This window comes from Artemia franciscana, chromosome 6, assembly GCF_032884065.1.
Source record: "Artemia franciscana chromosome 6, ASM3288406v1, whole genome shotgun sequence".
Classification (NCBI taxonomy): domain Eukaryota; kingdom Metazoa; phylum Arthropoda; class Branchiopoda; order Anostraca; family Artemiidae; genus Artemia; species Artemia franciscana.
In genome coordinates this window covers 38,321,667-38,339,535 of record NC_088868.1, presented here as the reverse complement: position 1 = coordinate 38,339,535, position 17,869 = coordinate 38,321,667, and the positions used below count along the sequence as shown (strand labels likewise).

General features: G+C 33.5%; 1 protein-coding gene across 1 annotated transcript; it reads left to right on the top strand.

Moving 5' to 3' along the window:
- Positions 1-3,979: 3,979 nt before the first annotated feature.
- On the top strand, positions 3,980-15,636 carry LOC136028395 (nucleolar protein 58-like). Its single transcript, XM_065706210.1, has 2 exons — positions 3,980-4,102; positions 14,894-15,636. The coding sequence occupies exons 1-2, from the start codon at positions 4,094-4,096 to the stop codon at positions 15,542-15,544; spliced, it is 660 nt and encodes a 219-aa protein (XP_065562282.1). The 5' UTR covers positions 3,980-4,093; the 3' UTR covers positions 15,545-15,636.
- Positions 15,637-17,869: the final 2,233 nt, after the last annotated feature.

Sequence of the window (17,869 nt, the reverse complement as noted above, 5' to 3'; positions counted from 1 at the left end):
TGCCTCCATGGTTCACAACAAGGTTTTATATACCATCAATATATAAAGAACAGTTGATTGTGTTAACCGTCACATTACTTGGGAAATATTTAACGGTATTTTCAAAAAAAAAAAATTATGTGCATCGAGTTTTACGAAAAGAAGTAAAAGCATTAAATCCGGCTTTAATGGTTTTGACCTACGACTTTTTTTTTGCACCAACAAAACGGAGTTCTTTTCTTGTGAATTATATTGACAGGTATTTATATCATGAATTTAAAAATAAATAATTCCAACAAGGTTCGACTTGTAAAGACTCTAGCTTGTGGTTTACCCCATGATATTATCTCATGTTTGTAATTTACTTAAAAATCGATTACTGGAATTAAGTTGCACAAGAGTTTAGAAAAACGAGGACAAATTTGACACCCTCTACATGCTGTTTCTGGATTTTCATCTTAATACGGTAGCATTTCCTAAGATTTTAATTTAAAATCCTCAACTTGGTTTTACTCACTACAGAAAAAAGTAGTTTTAGAGGTAACAGTGACAGTAGTAGTTCTATTAATAGCAGTGGTTTTACTAGCAGTAGTAGTGGTCGTTGTAGCAATAGTAATGGTAGCGTGTAAATACTGACTTTTTGGTCAACTGATCATCTCCCTTATTATTTTCTGCAAGTTTCAAATTATTATAGGCTGCTCAAACATCCCTGAACCACACCCTCTTGGCAACCCGTTTGTAAATAGCACGCTATGATTTCGTTCGTCACTTCACTCAACATTCCCATAAGGAACCACCTGAATGCCTTTAGTGTTTCTAAGCAGTAGAGGTTAAACAAATCCCCTTTTTTCAATATTTCGAAGAAAATGAATTTCTTAACATTTTAATCAGATATATTTGTGGTAAAGGGGACGAGGGAAAGAATCAGGGCTTGTCGCCCTCCGATAGTTTTTGACTTGTAAGAACCACACTATAAACTTTAATGTCTAATGGCAAGAGCTCCTTTTGAAGTTTTTACGGCAGCCGTTTCAATTTGAAGTTCCCTGGTGAAAAAAAAATCAAACGTTATGCTCAAATCACTCTTTACGTGGGCAGTGCTATTACACTGCCTCTGAATAATCAAGCGAACCTAAAGTGAATGCAAGCATTAATTTTTTTTATGAAAAGAAAATCACAATTTTTTACTTTTATTGGTTCACTTATAAAATGGCAAGCTTATAGCTGGACTAGTGACTTGCATCACATTTTTTTTTTACTTAACTATTTATACTAATATTGATGTCTAGATACATAAATTCAAAGTGAGCCTATTAAAACAATTACCGTAAGTCTATTTTTGTCAAGTGAGAAGAAAATAATTTTCAGAACAGTAAATTTATTTAAACTTTAAAGTATAGCATACTAATATAAATTTAAGCTTGCTTTAAATTTAACTATTAGAACAATGATGTGTAATTAGAAAAGAAGAACATATTATACCTTTAAAGGTGTAAATTTAATATGTAACGGAAATATTCGATTTGAAAGGTCAAAGTTTTGCTTCTCTCCGAATTCTGTCGAGTTTTAATTGCCAATTTTGACAAATAATCCATGAAATGAAAGGTTTAGGTGCTGAATAAGTTGTGTCACAAAGACTGTGGAAATCAATAGTTAATAAATACTTACGTATTTCATTGTGAACTCTCAGCATGTAAATGATTCCTGCAAAAATTAAAACCCAACTAAAGCATCCTATAAAAATCAGCTTTATATATAAGTAAAACATCTTAAAAATTACATAGCTAAATCCGGGAAGATCAGCCGATAGATGTGGTTTGGACGAAAAAAAAACCACTCAGTGTGTAAATTATTCAATTTGAGACGATAAAAAATCCCCTACATAGTAAAATAGAAGTTTTTACTGACTTAACGAAGAATTTAGGCATTCATTAGCCTGACATTAGTATATCTCTTTGGTAAAATCACAGACTCTTACAGCGAGAAAGGAAAAAACAAAAGAGAAAAAATCGAAAGTAAGAAAAAGAAAGAAAGAAAAGGCTTAAGGAAGAAAAACTGGTTTAAGAAAAATATAACTTAAAAAAATAAAAGCTTAAAAAAAAATTTAATTATAACGTAGAATACAGAATTTTATATAGAATATAATAATTTTCTATAATGTAGAACATTTGCGAAAAATAAAAGATCGGTTAAGAAAATAGTAAGAAAAAAGAGCGGAATTAGAGGTTATATATAAAACGATTACCAGCTTTATTGATTACCTGATTACCTGCATTTATTTTTATTTATTTTTTTTAGTTTCAAAAATTTTTCCTGTCAAATTCACTTATTCATTTTCACAAACCGTCTCTTACCTAGACTATTCTAACAGACATAAATAATGGAACTTAGCTAATAAAAAAATACCCCTCCTATTACCAATTATAGTTCTTTGGGATAGGAGAAAAAAGATAACTGCCTCGCACAAAATAACATAAACATCTAGTTTATTTGTACACGACATAGCCACTAGTGTAGAAACTCGCAAGGTTTATTATTTGGCACACAATGATACAACAAATAAACCTCAAACACAGGTGAGTGACCCAGCAGTAAATCAGCACTTTCAATTTAAGAATGAAGCTAGTTATATTAGTACAATCCAACAGCCGGATCTCCATTTACTTTCAGAAAAACGCTTTTGACATTAGCAAGACCGTTACCTTTACCTCCGTGTTTATACAACTGACTTAACATTTGATGGAAAAAATAAAAACCGTAAAACTAATATTGTTAAAACTTTTGTCAGAGATTAAATCTATAGAGAGTATATATTTTGGCCGCTCCCCTTATTTAAGGGGATCTCAATATTGACCTTTTTAAACCTAGCATAGATGGCGTTTTACTATCTAAAATTATCTCGATTTTGCCTTCAATATGAGATTATTAACTTTTTTCAACAATAGATATTCTAATTAATATGTGCTTACAAGCAAAGAGGAGGCCTAGACCATACTGACCTGTAACAAAGATAATACTATTATTAGTACTAACAACTCTCCACAACACCAACCCATTTGAGGCCAAAACAGCAACGTTCGCTCTTCCTCCATACCAATCTATTTAAACTTTTTAGGTCTCAATCATTGTTGTTTTGCGGTTTTGTATTTTTACCATTAAATACTAAATAAGTGTTCTAAATATTGAGGGAAAGCTGGTTGTCCTTCTAACATTAAAAGTGTATCGCAGAAGTAAATAGAAATTTAGTTGTTGGATCTTACTAATAGAACTTGTTTTATTCGTAAATTGAAAGAACTGATTTATTCTTGGGTCACTAACCTTTACTTGAGGTTTATTTGCCCATTACCATGGGCCGTATAGGCCAATTACAAGGAAACCCTCTTGGGCTTAATAACTGTTTCACGTTTGTAATAGTTTTTCTTTTAGTATTAATTTGATTGATTAATTTATTTATGTTTTATATCATTTTGTGCCAAATAATAAAATATGAAGTTTCTACAGTATTAACCTTGTTGTGCACAAATAAATGAAATATTTATACTATTTTAGAGGAGTTGGATATCTTTCTGTCTCCTGTCCCAAAGAATTCTAAATAGTAATGTAATTCTTGTATGGTAATGTCACTATTGATGTCTGTTAGAATCATCTCAGTAAGAGACGATTTGTGAGAGTGTTTAAGTGAAAGTGACAGGGAGAGCTTTTTGAAGTTAAGATAACTAAAAGTAGGTAATTGTTTTATCTGGACCATTTCTGTTTCCTTTCTTTTTTTTACCTTTCTTGCCAGTTTTCTTTTCCTTTAGCCCATTACCTTTCTCACTGTCTTAGTTAGTGACTGTTGCAAAGAGAGATACTAGTATTAGCCTGATATATGCCTAAATATTTGCCAAGTCACTGACATCGCTTTTATTTTCATGTAGTGATTTATCGTTATTTCAAGTTGATTAATTAATCCACTGACTAGGGTTTTTCTTTTGTCAAAAACCCCACCCATAAACTCATCTACCAATATTAGTAATGTAATTCTAAGATGTTGTACATGTATTTAAAGCTGAATTTTTATAGGATGCATCAGTGGGTTTTAATCTTTGCAGCGATAACTTCATACTGAGAGTCAACAATGAAATATGTAAGCAATTAATACCTATTGTCTTCTATTTTCTTTGTGAGACCATCTTTTTATCAATTAAATATTTTATGATATGGATCGAGATTCAAAATTAAAATGTAAAAATCAATCAAATTCGTGTAGAATCAAAATTTTGACCTTTCAGATCAAAAATTTTCGTTACCTATTAAATTGACGCCAAAAATGATAATACGTTCGTTTTTATTCAAATTACCCTTGATTTTTCTACAAAATGTTTAAGTTTATATCAATGTGCTTTATTTTGAAGTTTTATAGAAGTCTAACATTCTGAGGAAAATGTTTCTCCTCACTTGACAAAAATAGACAAATGATGATTCTTGCTTATACTTTTGGTCTAGGCACATTACGCATTTAAATAAAAAAAACAAGTTTTTTTTACTGAAAGTAAGGAGCGACATTGAAACTTTAAACGAACAGAAATTACTCCGTATTTGAAAAGGACTGTTCCCTCCTCAACTTTACGCTAAAATATGACTTTTTCTCTCAGATCTACTTTTTAAAACAGTAAAAAATTTAGCGTAAAGAGCGGGGCGTATAGGAGGGAACAGCCAAACTTTCTTAAACTTTCTTTCTCTTCTTACTTTCAGTAAAAGAAAACTTTTTTTTTTATTTAATTTCTGAACAATTTTTAATTAATGCATGTTTTGATTTTGGCTCTCCCCGAATGAATAATTAAAAACGAAATTTGCATATTAATTTTTTTTGGCTAAATGGCTTTCTCATAGTTGTTATCGGACGGTTTTTAGAAAAACAGGAGCAGGGGAGGAAGAACATCTATATTCGTATATTTTTTATTAAGTATATGAGGAAGTTTGCCACCTCTTCAATACATCAGTCTTTACACTAAAGCCAAATTCTTTAAGAATGACCCCTGAATCACAAAGGCCGTAGAATAAATAGTTGAAATTACTATAAATACTTTAGCGTAAAGAGTGAAGTACTAGAAGGAGGTGAGCCCCTCATATGTGTTATAATTTCTGTTTGTTTTAGGTTTTAATGCTGCTCCTTACTTTCAGTTGAAATTTTTTCATATTTATTTTTTTAATTGTTTTTTCATGCTAGAAAATCCTGAGCCATCTTCATGGAAATTCTCTTCCCCCATGACAAATTCTTCAATGGTCTGTTCCCTCCGCATAACCTCCTCTCCCTGAAAACGTCTTTACACTTCCCAATAACCATTACTTTATGTAAACACTGGTCACAGTTTGTAACTTGCAGCCCCTCTTATAGGGACTGAGGAGGGAGTAAGTCGTCCCTGAAGACATAGTTATTAGCTTTTTCACTACAAAATTGCTATCTAAGAATTTGGACCCGGTGACCTTGGGAAAAAAATGAGCGTGGGAGAAGGCCTAGGTACCCTCCAATTTATTTGGTCAAACAGTTCGTGGTAACGAACTGTAGTAAGGAGCGACCCGGCTCAATAGTAAACAAAACTCTAAAAAAGAATCGCATTTTAATGCTGATTTTAAATATATAAGTTTCATCAAATTTAGTCTTTGTCATCAAAAGTTACGAGCCTGGAAAAATTTGCCTTATTTTAGAAAATATGGGAAAACACCCCCTAAAAGTCAAATATTCTTAACGAAAATCACACCATCGCATTCAGCGTATCAGAGAACCCTATAGCAAAATTTTCAAGCTCCTATCGACAAAAATGTCGAATCGTATTTTTTGCCAGAAGACAAATCACGGGTGCGTGTTTATTTGTTTGTTTTTTTTTTTTTTCCCAGGGGTCATCGTATCGACCAAGTGGTCCTAGAATGTCGCAAGAGGGCTCATTCTAACGGAAATGAAAAGTTCTAGTGCCCTTTTTAAGTGACCAAAAAAATTTGAGGGCACCTATGCCCCCTCCCACGCTCATTTTTCTCCAAAGTCAACAGATAAAAATTTTGAGATAGCCATTTTGTTCCGCATAGTCAAAAACCATAATAATTATGTCTTTGGGAATGACTTACTCCCCCACAGTCCCTGGGGGAGGGGCTTCAAGTTACAAACTTCGACCAGTGTTTACATATAATAATGGTTATTGGCAAGTATACAGTCGTTTTCAGGGGATTTTTTTTTTGGTTTTGGGGGTGGGGTTGATGGGAGGGGGCTATTTGGGAAGATCTTTCCTTGGAGAAATATGTCATGAGGAACAGAAATTCAATGAAAAAGGCGCAGAATTTTCTAAAATTACTATAAAAAAAAACAATGAAAAAAGAAACATGGAAAAGTTTTTTCAATTGAAAGTAAAGAGTAGCATTGAAACTTAAAACGAACAGAGATATTACACATATGAGGGGTTCCAAAAATACTTTAGAATAAAGAGTGAGGTATTTAGGAGGAGATAAATACCTCGCTCTTTATGCTATAGTATTTTTAGTAATTTCAACTATTTATTCTACGGCCTTTCTGATTCAGGGGTTATTCTTAAAGAATTGGGACAAAACTTACGATTTAGTGTAAAGAACGAGGTATTAATGAAGGTAAAAACCCCCTCATATACATAATAAAAATTAAAGAATATAAAAGTTTGTTACGTAAGTTAATTCTTAAGTTACGTATATTTTTTACTAATAAAAAAAATCGTTAAAAATTAAAATTTATAGTTGCCTTTTTATGTAACCGAAAAAATTGCATGGCAACTAGGCCTCCTTCCCCATTCCCTATTTCTCAAAATCGTCAGATCAAAACTAAGAGAAAGCCATATAGCCGAAAAAGGAATTAATATGCAAATTTTATTTTAATAATTTATGTGTGGAGAGCCAAAATCAAACATGCATTAATTCAAAAACGTTCAGAAATTATATAAAAAAACTAGTTTTTTTTAACTGAAAGTAAGGAGCGACATTAAAACTTAAAACGAACAGAAATTACTCCGTATATGAAATGGGTTGTCCCCTCCGCAATCCCTCGCTCTTTACGCTAAAGTTTGACTCTTTGCCACAATTCTGCTTTTTAAAACAATTAAAAGCTTTAGCGTAAAGAGCGAGGGATCGTGGAGGGGACAACCCATTTCATATACGGAGTAATTTCTGTTCATTTTAAGTTTTAATGTCGCTCCTTACTTTCAGTTAAAAAAACTAGTTTTTTTCATATAATCACTTGAAAAGGACAGTAGAAAATTTAATTTTCGTTAGAATGATTCCTCTTGCGACACTTTAAGACCACTGGGTCGATACGATCACCCCTGGGGAAAAAACAAACAATTGTTGCGAAAATTGGTAATCAAACGGTAAAGGCTAAAAGTCGTTTTCATCCCTTCCACAGATGTTTTTAAATGTGTTTTACCCATCGCATCCACTGTTAGACTTATATCAAGTCTGACCGAGTGCTGCTAGGGTTGTAGATTCTAAAGTGGCCATAAGCGACCGGGCAAACGCTTTGAATAGAATATTTCCAAAAGTCTTTTGATAATGTCGTTTTCCACCAGATTTAGAGATAGTGAAGGAGCAGGTGGCGTAACTATAGATATGCTCGATGTGGATAGGCCCAAAAAACATGCACATGGGCCACCTGTTGGAACAAGACAGCTGGTCAAATGTCTCATCACCACCTTTGGTGTTTTTTTGTATTCAAAGTCCTCAGGCTTCTGGTTTGGATACGTAAAACGTATCCAAACCAAACATATTCAAACGGTTTGGAATGTGTTGTCAATCGTGACATTTCTATTTGTTCCCCGGATAGGAGAAAAAGCAGATAAATCAGAAAAATGGCATATTTGGCATTTTCATTGGCTATACCTGACGAAAATTAGGACTATTCAAGATAAAGTCCAATTCCAAAGATATTCCGTTAAAATATAATTTCTAGACACCAAACTCATTAACAGTAACCTCAGAATTCCTTAATTTACAGCTTTGATACATATACAACGGCCCATATTTGACTGCTGTTGTTACTCTTTTTCTGAGGTTCTAATCATTATTCAAGTTCGTTCAATCAAGTTCACTATTTTTATTATTCAAATATACATGTATATATGTGACACAGGCCCATGCTGAGAAAATCTTGAAAAACTAGGCCTAGACAACAATAACATAACAAATACTACTATGGTACAAAGATAAAACCGACAGCAAAGATAAAATACCATAACAGTAATATGAAAATAGCAGCTAGCCCAAAATTCATAAAAAAATCAAACTTCAACGTTATTAAGTGTATAATAACAGTAGAAGATAGCCGAGAGCCCTACGATTGACCAGAGCAACAAAGCATGCTAATAATATTATCTTATTAAACAGACGCTAAATCAAAGATAATGTTGAACTAAGTTAAATTTAAGATCCTTTTTTTTTAATTGGATAGAAGTAATTTTATCAATAAGATCCTCGGGAGCATCCCAGTTCTGCGCTATCGACACAAACAGAGCAAATTTAGAATTCTCAGCACAATACTTGTCAATATAGACAGTCAAGTGCTATAATTATGTAAATCTTGTGATTGGAAGAACAAACATTGATTAAGGTATTATGGTGGTAATTTCTTAATGTCGTGATTAAGTCTGAAAAGAATTGACCACAAAAGTAAATTATGGAGAAACTGAAAGTATATAATAATAATAATATTTATAACCCAAAACATACAAAAGTATAAACAGTGGAGTACAGAGAAAAATTAATAAACAAAGCAAAACAAAAGTACACGTAACTCTACAATAGCAAGCACAAATAAGCGAATATAACAAAGAAAAAGGGCTAAGAGCTCATAAGGCACCTGTGACGAGATCGGAAGAGCCAAGAGTCAAGAGCGAATATAGTATGAACTCTAGCAAAATTCTGAGAATCAATAGAATGATTTAAAAGGAAAATCAGTGGCTTACTGCTGGTTGGGATTAAAAATAAGAGCTCTGAGACAGGAGGTCCTTCTAAATATCAAAATTTACTCGGGAGTAAAAATGCCTAATTTTTTATAATTTTTCTTCTCCCTTCAGCCCCCTTGATGGTTGAATCGGGGAAAAGGGCTTTATCAAGTAACTCTTTGCAGGTCCCTGACATGCCTACCAATTTTCGTCCTCCTAGCACGTCCAGAAGCACCGAACTCGCCAAAGCACTGGACCCCCTAACTTCCCCAAAGAGAGCTGATCCAGTCCAGTTACATCAATCATGTATCTACAACATTTGCTTATTCTACCCACCAAATTTCATCCAGATCTCTCCGCTCTAAGCGTTTCCAAGATTTCTAGTTTCCCCCTCCAATTCCCCCCAATGTTACCAGATCTGGTCGGGATTTAAAATAAGAGCTCTGAGAAATGGATTCCTTCTAAACATAAAATTTCATTAATATATATTTACCCATTCTGAAGTTAAAAATACCCCAACTTTTCTAATTATTTTGAATCAATGCCCCCCCCCACTCCCCCAGAAAGAGTGGGTTCAGTCCAGTTATGTCAATCACTTATCTAGGACTTGCACTTATTCTTCCCTACAAGTTTCATCTCAATTTCTTCTCTCAAAGTGCTTTCCAAGATTTTCCGTTTCTTCCTCAAACTCTTCCTATATCACCGGATACGGTCGGGATTTAGAATAAGAGCTCTGAGACACAAGGTTCTTCTAAATATCAAATTTCATTAAGATACGATCACCCGTTCGTAAGTCAAAAATACCTCATTTCTTTAAATTTTTTTTCTCCCTCTAGGCCCCCAGATGGTCGAATCGGGAGAAGGACTGTTATCAAGCCAATTTGTGAAGGTACCTGGCACGCCTACCAATTCTCATCATCCTAGCACGTCCAAAAACACCGAACTCGCCAAAGCACTGGAAATCTTCCCAACTCCCCCAAAGAAAGCGGATCTGTTCCTATTATGTCAATCGCGTATCTCAAACCTGTGCTTGTTGTTCCCATCAAGTTTTATCCCGATCTCTCCACTCTAAGCGTTTTCCAAGATTTCTAGCTTCCAAGATTTCAGTTTTCCCCCTCCAGCCCCCTTTGTCCCCAGATTCGATTCGAATTGAGAATGGAGCATCTAAGACATAAGATTTGCTTCTCGTCCTTCCCCAGTTCGTTTTTCTGATAATAAGCTCCCTAAATTTTTTGATCGGGTTGATTGGAATCTAAATTTTAAACCGCTTTACCAAGAAGGAGTTGGGACTTTAATTGATAAAGTTTTTATTCCTGATTGTTTGAATTCAATGGACAGTAACCCTTCTTTGACTATTAATTGTCTTTATTTTGAATTAATCCATTGCTTAAAGTATGGTGCTGCAGCAGTTTTTCCTACTAATATGATAAGACTGTGCGCACAGAAACCTTTTTGGAGCCTCAATCCTTTTTTGGTAAATTCTAATAAGGCGGCAAAACAAGCGTATTGGGAATGGCGGGCGCTTGGTAAGCCTAAAGACTCGCATTCAGCTTTTTTGCTAATGAAAAAGAGAAAGGCCAAATTCCAAGCGGAGCTCCGTCGTCATAATAACCTGGTCATAGAAGAAACTTCTTCCAACATTGATATCGACAAGGACAAGAATCTCCTTTGAAACGTTCTCCGAGGCACTAGGCGGACTAACATGCCTGGTACTAATTCCACACCATCGTTAAAAGAGTGGGAAAATTACTTTTCTAAGTTGTCGACTTCGCACGATTCTAACACTGTTGTGTTGCAATTAGACAAAAGGTTGAAGAATTTTTCAACTGATTCCAAGATTTCTTAGGATATGTTACGTGGAGCAATCAAAACGTTAAAGGCGCAGTCGGCTAAGGATCATGATGGCGTATTTGCTAATCACCTCAAACTTTCTTCTTCTCGTTTTCTAATTACTCTACTGGCATTTTTCAACCTTTTACTTATTACTGGTTTAGTACCATCGTCATTCTATATTGGCATAGTAACGCCTATTCCTAAGAGCGGGAAAAAAGACTTGTCATCTTGTAGTTCCTGGAGGCCAATTACTAGGGGTTCTATGATTGGGAAAGTGTTTGAGTTGTGTTTGAAGGATCTTCTTGAAATTCTTGACACTGGTTCTAATCAAATTGTTTTGAAGAGAAGTTTGGGATGTGACCACGTCCATGCATCTTTCAGCAAAGTTATTGAAGAAGCGAGAATCTATGGTCAACCGCTATACGCCCTTTTAATTGATATCAAAGAGGCATTTGATAACATTTCTCATGCATCGGCACTGCTCGCTTTAATCCATGCTCGATTGCCCCTTAGCTGTCATTCGAGTCCTTTGCTCTTGGTATTCTGGATTAAAGATCCGCATTTGTCTGAGTTCCTCTTCATCTCAGTCCAAATTTATTCAAGTGGGTAGAGGAATTAGACAAGGAGGAATTATTTCTCCTTATATATTCAATTCATGTTTAGCTACTGCCCTTAATTTTCTTTCCTGCTCTTTTGTTTCATTATCTCGAAATCTGTCTTACATTGCATATGCTGATGACATTATCCCTCTAAGCCGGTTCAAGTCTAGTCTTGTTTCTAATTTTAATATTTTAATTAATTGTTTAAGTCAATTTTTTGTTGTAAATTGTTGGCGACTCTCGATTGCGGCAATGGTGTTATTTTTCAGTCGTCGCCAGTAGTCACTTATTTGGGATTACCTTATGCTGCTTCGACAAGAGATTTTAAACCAGTCATGGTTCAGCATTTTCAGATGAAAGTACGCAAGGCATTTGGTCTTTTAATTCGATTTTGGGGTCTTTACCGTCGTTACGTCCTTGGTCGTATGTATAGCGCCGTTGCTCTGCCTCACGTATTGTTCCCATCCCTCCTCTTCCGTAATTTCAGACCTTCTGATCTTTCGCCCAACAAAGTTTCTTATTTTAAATTTTGTAAATTTTAACTTGGTTTCCCCCTTTCTTTTAGTAACACTGAGATTGTTTTAAGGCTTAAAGTGAAGGATCCTGTAGTCTGTATAAAGAAAAAATATAAAATATTTGAAGATAAGGCGAAAATTAACCTTTTAGGCCACAATTTATTTCCGTTTTTTTGTAACAGTTCTGGCTCTTGATAATTTATAGGCTAAACTATTTAGCAAGTGTTTTTGTATCTTTTTTCCTTGTCTTTTTAAGTGTTTGATCAATATTTGATAGGTTTTGATTGTAAGTGTTATCATTTGTCTTTTCTTTATATTATATTGTGGCGTACTCCTCATTTTTTTGAGGGAATAATGAAAATAAATAAATAAATATATCAAGTTTAATTAAGATCCGATCACCCATTTGTAAGATAAAGATCCTCAATTTTCATGTTTTCCAAGATTTCCAGTTTCCCCCTACAACTCCCCCTAATGTCATCAGATCTGGTTGGGATTTAAAATAAGAGCTCTGAAGCACAAGATCCTTCTAAATATCCAATTCCATTAAGATGTGATCACCCATTCGTAAGTTACAAATTCCTCATTTTTCTAATTTTTCCAAATTATCCCCCCCCCCCCAACTCCCCCAAAGAGAGTTGATCTGGTCCGGTTATGTCAGTCACGTTCTTGAACTCGTGATTATTCTTCCCATCAAGTTCCATCCTGATTTCTCCACTCTAAGTGTTTTCTAAGATTTCCAGCCCCCCACTCCCCCCAATGACACTGGATCTGGTCGGAATTTAAAATAAGACGTCTGAGCTACGAGTCCTTCTAAATAGGAAATTTCATTAAGATCCATCACTTCTTAGCAAGTTAAAAATACCTCGTTTTTCTAATTTTTCATAATTAACCCTCCCCTCAACTCTCCCAAAAAGAGGGATTCGTTCCATTTATGTCAATCTCGTATCTAGGACTCGTGTTTATTTTTTCTACCAAGTTTCATCCTGGTCCCTCCACTCTAAGCGTTTTCCAAGATTTTAGGTTCCCCCCTCCAACTCTTCCCAATGTCATCGGATCTTTTTGGGATTTAAAATGACAGCTCTGACACTCGATATCCATTTAACTGTCAAATTTCATTAAAATCTGATCCCCTGTTCGTAAGTTAAAAACACCTCATTTTTTCTAATTTTTCCAAAATAACCGACACCCCCCCCCCCCCAGATGGAAGAATCGGGGAAAACGACTATTTATAATTGAATTGCGTCTGGTCCCTGATACGCATGCCATATTTCATCGTCCTAGATTATCTGGAAGTGCCTATACAAACAAAAGCGGAACAGACAGACCGACAGAATTTGCAATCGCTATATGTCACTTGATTAATACCAAGTGCCATAAAATTAGTATAATAAAATAGACTAACAGATCAGTAGAATAGATGAAGTAAAACTACATTGATAGCTATAAATATTTACAAACACAGTACAGACCACCGCTCATGTTTTGCATTCATCATGTTCATCGTTTATTTTTAACCCAAAAAATACTATTGAGAAAAGAAAAAGCACACGAAATTAATTTATATTATATTAAATTAGAGTAGGGCAAATAATGTTTCAAACTTCGTGTTAAACCATAACACCCAGATTGGGAATTTGTGAAGAAATTAGACGATTTATGAAAATCACATAACCTTTTATTAATCGCTTTCTCAAATATTTTTGAAGAAACTGATAAAATCAAAATAGAGTTGTAGTTGGATGATTTTTCACGAGAGTTACCTTTGTTAAGTCTAATTATTTTCGCTTTTTTAAAATCAGATGGAAAAACTCGTTTCAATGAAAAATTATTTATATGCTGTAAGCCTAATTAAAAACTAATGCAGACAACATTTCCTTAACAATTATAGAAGTAAACCCATCTGTTCCTGCTGAATTACAAGGATTTACATCAAAAACTGTTTTCGTTATTTCATACTGAGAGATAGGCGCAAGAGAAATTAAATTTATTTGAAAAGATTGAAGGTACGAAGAAAAATGTTTATCAACGCGTGAATAAAACTGGTTCATTACAGAGGAAACAATTTTCTCTCTTATAATTACAAAATAAGTATTGAAAATATCAGCCACTTCTTCAGATTTATTAGTAGTTGATCCATCCTCCAATCTATTAACTTCTTCCAAAAATTTTTCATCAACTTTTATTTTTATGCATCCATAATGAAGTTACTAATAGGGGAAGATTAGAGACCCTGGAAATATCTAATTCACCGGTTAAATAACAAAATAACCTTAAATATTTTTCTTGTTTTTGAAATCCAATCATCATTGAATGCCTTATTTTTTTTTTGTTAAGGATGAAATTATTATAAAATAAGTATTATCATACCCCAAAGAAAGTTTTAAACAACACAAAACAATTCCTGCAACACTTATATTACCAGTTCTCAGCAATTCACTAGTCAAATAATAAAATTTTCTTAAATTTTTTTCTTTATTAAAAACACTAACAAAAGTGTAAAACACTCTATACTTTTTGGTCAGGAAGAAAATATATTGAAAATAATATTTACATGTTCATCAAGAACGTTATTGTTGACAATGGCTTGCAAATTTTTTTTAGAAAACAAATCAACCTCCAGAGTAATAAATTGAGCTTTATCCTTTCGATATGCTCAAACCCCACAAAACACATAAAATTCACCCACCCCACGATCTTACTTACTGTTTTTTGCTATAGTTTTCTCATGCTCTGTTAAATTCAAAAACTGGTTAATTTCAAAACAAAATCAAGAAAAAGAGACGCTCTATAATATTTGCATAACAAAGTACTATTTAGCCAGAATCTTAAATGATGTCCACTAAAAGATAACATCGTTTATATAAAATGATGTTACATTATTAATATGATTTGATAATATCATTAATATAGCTTGATAACATCATCATTAATATAATGAAAACATAATTATATGTTTTATCGAAAATATAAATTATTATCTCACAAAAAAGCCATATTAAAGAATTCTACTAGAATAATGTTAGCTTTTTCTTAGATCTTTCTTTTTGCTGTTGGCGTTGCTGTCATAGTGACCGAAGTAGTACTACTAGATGCTGAAACAAAGTACCACCAATTTTATGGCTATTCTAGCCAACAGCCTTCATTTAAATATGGCAAACCATCATACAACCCTTATAGCAATGGTTACAGGTGGAAAAGAGAAGCTTCGAAACTAGAACCACCAGTCAAATATAATTCTGAAGTGGAACTATCAGCAAGAGAAGGATCAGAGGGTGCAGATCCAAAAGAAGAGAGAAGGGGAAAGAAACAAGAAAAGGAAATCAAAAAAATGAAAGGAGAAAGTTCTGAAGTAGAATCATTAGAAGAGGAAGAGTTGGAGGGTGAAGAAGCATATAAAGGGAGGACAGAAAGAAAACAAAAAAAGAAAAATAGGAAGCAAAAAAAAGGTCATGGAGATAGTTCTGAAGAGGAAGAAGAAGAAGTAGAAGAAGAATATGAGGGCGCAGATTCGAAAGAAGGAAAAAGAGAAAAAAAACAAAAAAAGAAACAAAAGAAAAATAAACAAAAGAAACAACAAAAAGAAAAAACAGGGAAAGGAGATAGTTCAGAAGTGGAATCACCTGTAGAAGAAGGATTGGATTTGAACTGTTATTTGTGCGGATGTAATAATAGAAATAAAGAATAATGACAGAAAAGAATCGTTTTTGAAATGAGGTGCTTTATACCAATTTAATATTGCAATTATTATTGTTGATATTAAAGTCTTTCTCTATTAAACCTTAGTTTTTCAAAGACCAATCCAGAAAAGGGACTCTAGGACCATTACTTTTTTTATGCCATAATATTTTCAATAACCTGAATTAACATTGCTTAGAATGTTACAACGTTAGAAACAACTATTTTATTGACATTATAACTGACGAATTCAAAAGCTGAAGACTTGACTTTTACACTTCAAACTTAAAAGATTTTTCATTATCAAGAAATATATTCATATCAAAAGGAAGAAATATATCATATCAAATATTTCAGCCAATATATTATCATTTTCTTGGAACTAAACAAAGCGAAGGAAAATTCTATTTGTAGTTTTAGAAAGTTGTATCTAAGAAATAGGATACATGAAAGAAGGTGGAAATAATGAGTGGCATCGTTAAGGAATTGGGTCGTGATGAATATGGAAGCTGCTAAGTTATGTTTAGGTTTGGAAGATATTAATAATAGAGTTTTAGCTCCTCATTTAAAAAAAGTGCTGGGGATCGATCGTAGTAATATATGCCTCGGTAGAACCAAATGATGGAGATAATTGTGACGTAAACACTAAAACTACACTATTCGTCTGAACGAATTTTAATTGCAGCCACATGAGCAAATAGACAGCGCCCCAATTAGAAATATGGTATTTTCGATGGAGAACACTAAATCCCAGGTCAAAAGAAATCTAGTCGTTTATCAATATGACTGAGCAAAGTGATAAATGAATTTGGACTTAAAGAAAGTATCAAAGAATAAATTACATCTAAATCAAAATTGCAACTGGAAATCAAGTCAAATTTAAACCTAGCAGAAATAACGCCAACAGAAGTTGATTTAACGTCCCTTAAGCCTTCTCAATTCAAGAGTGTTGTTTTTGCTTTATTAAAAATATATGAGTGTTTTTAATTGTCAAAACGTCATCAACAAAACGTCAACAAAATATTACTTTCTCGAATGCGGGGTAGAACCATATTGTTCATGCAACCTGCTGTTTGAAACACTGTAAGTAAAACAGGTAATCAAAAGAATCCTTAGAATATTCCTCTGGAAAATGTCTAACACATCTTAAATTGTCTTTGGAAGCATCCATATATCTTAATCATACTTTACCACTGTCGTCATTGTTGCTTTCAATATTCTAATCTTATTTCTAACCCTTTTTATTTGCTGGAAACACCTTGGGCAAATCCTTGGGCAACTAAGGGATACGTCATAACTTACCCTAATACTTCCATTAGCAGATGATTAGTGCAATGCAATAAACAAATTAAGAGACCCTATGGCGTATGATTTTAAAGCAGCAATTGTTTCATGTTACGTGTGAAATTTTTGTACTTATTTTATTATTTTATTTTATTATTTAATTATTTGATTTTGTTGTTTTTGATTCATTTGTCTTTTTGTCTATTATGCGAATAATGCCGGGGGATCAAGCTTTGGTGTGTGACGCGAGTTTAGGCAAAAAGTGTCTGGCGTAATTAACTCCATTGAAAGTCTATCCCTCCCCCTGTGGGACTTCAATTCCCCCATACCCTGATTTTCACAAGAAAAAACCTTTACTTTTTTCATTATTTTTTTGTCAATACTTTTTTAATATTTAATTGGGCAGTATTCATGAAAAGTTCAGTGGCTAAAAGACCTTATTCTATTTCTGCGTTATGTACAAAAAAAAACACAAAAATAGAATAAAACCTTAAATAAGAATTCCTATACCAAACAGTTCGTGGTAACGAACTGTAGTAAGGAGCTATGCGGCTCAATAGTAACCGAAATTCTACAAAACAGAAATTGATACCAGTAATATTACATCAAAACAATCGCACTTTAATGTTGATTTTAAATATATAAGTTTCATCAATTTTAGTCTTACCCATCAAAAGTCACGAGCATAAGAAAATTTATATTGTTTCAGAAAATAGGAGAAATTGCCCCCTAAGAGTCATAAAATCTTTACGAAAATCACACCATCAGATTCAACGTATCAGAAAATAATACTGTAGAAGTTTAAAGCTCCTAGCTACAAAAATGTGGACTTTTGTATTTTTTTTTTGCCAGAAGACATATCATGCATGCGTTTTTATTTGCTTGTTTGTTTTTTCCCCAGGGTTGATCGTTTCGACCCATTGGTCTTAGAATATCAAGAGAGGGCTCATTCTAATGGAAATTATAAGTTCTATGGATCAAAATTTTGGGATAGCCATTTTGTTCAATATAGTAAAAAAATCTAATAACTATGTCTTTGGAGATAACTTAA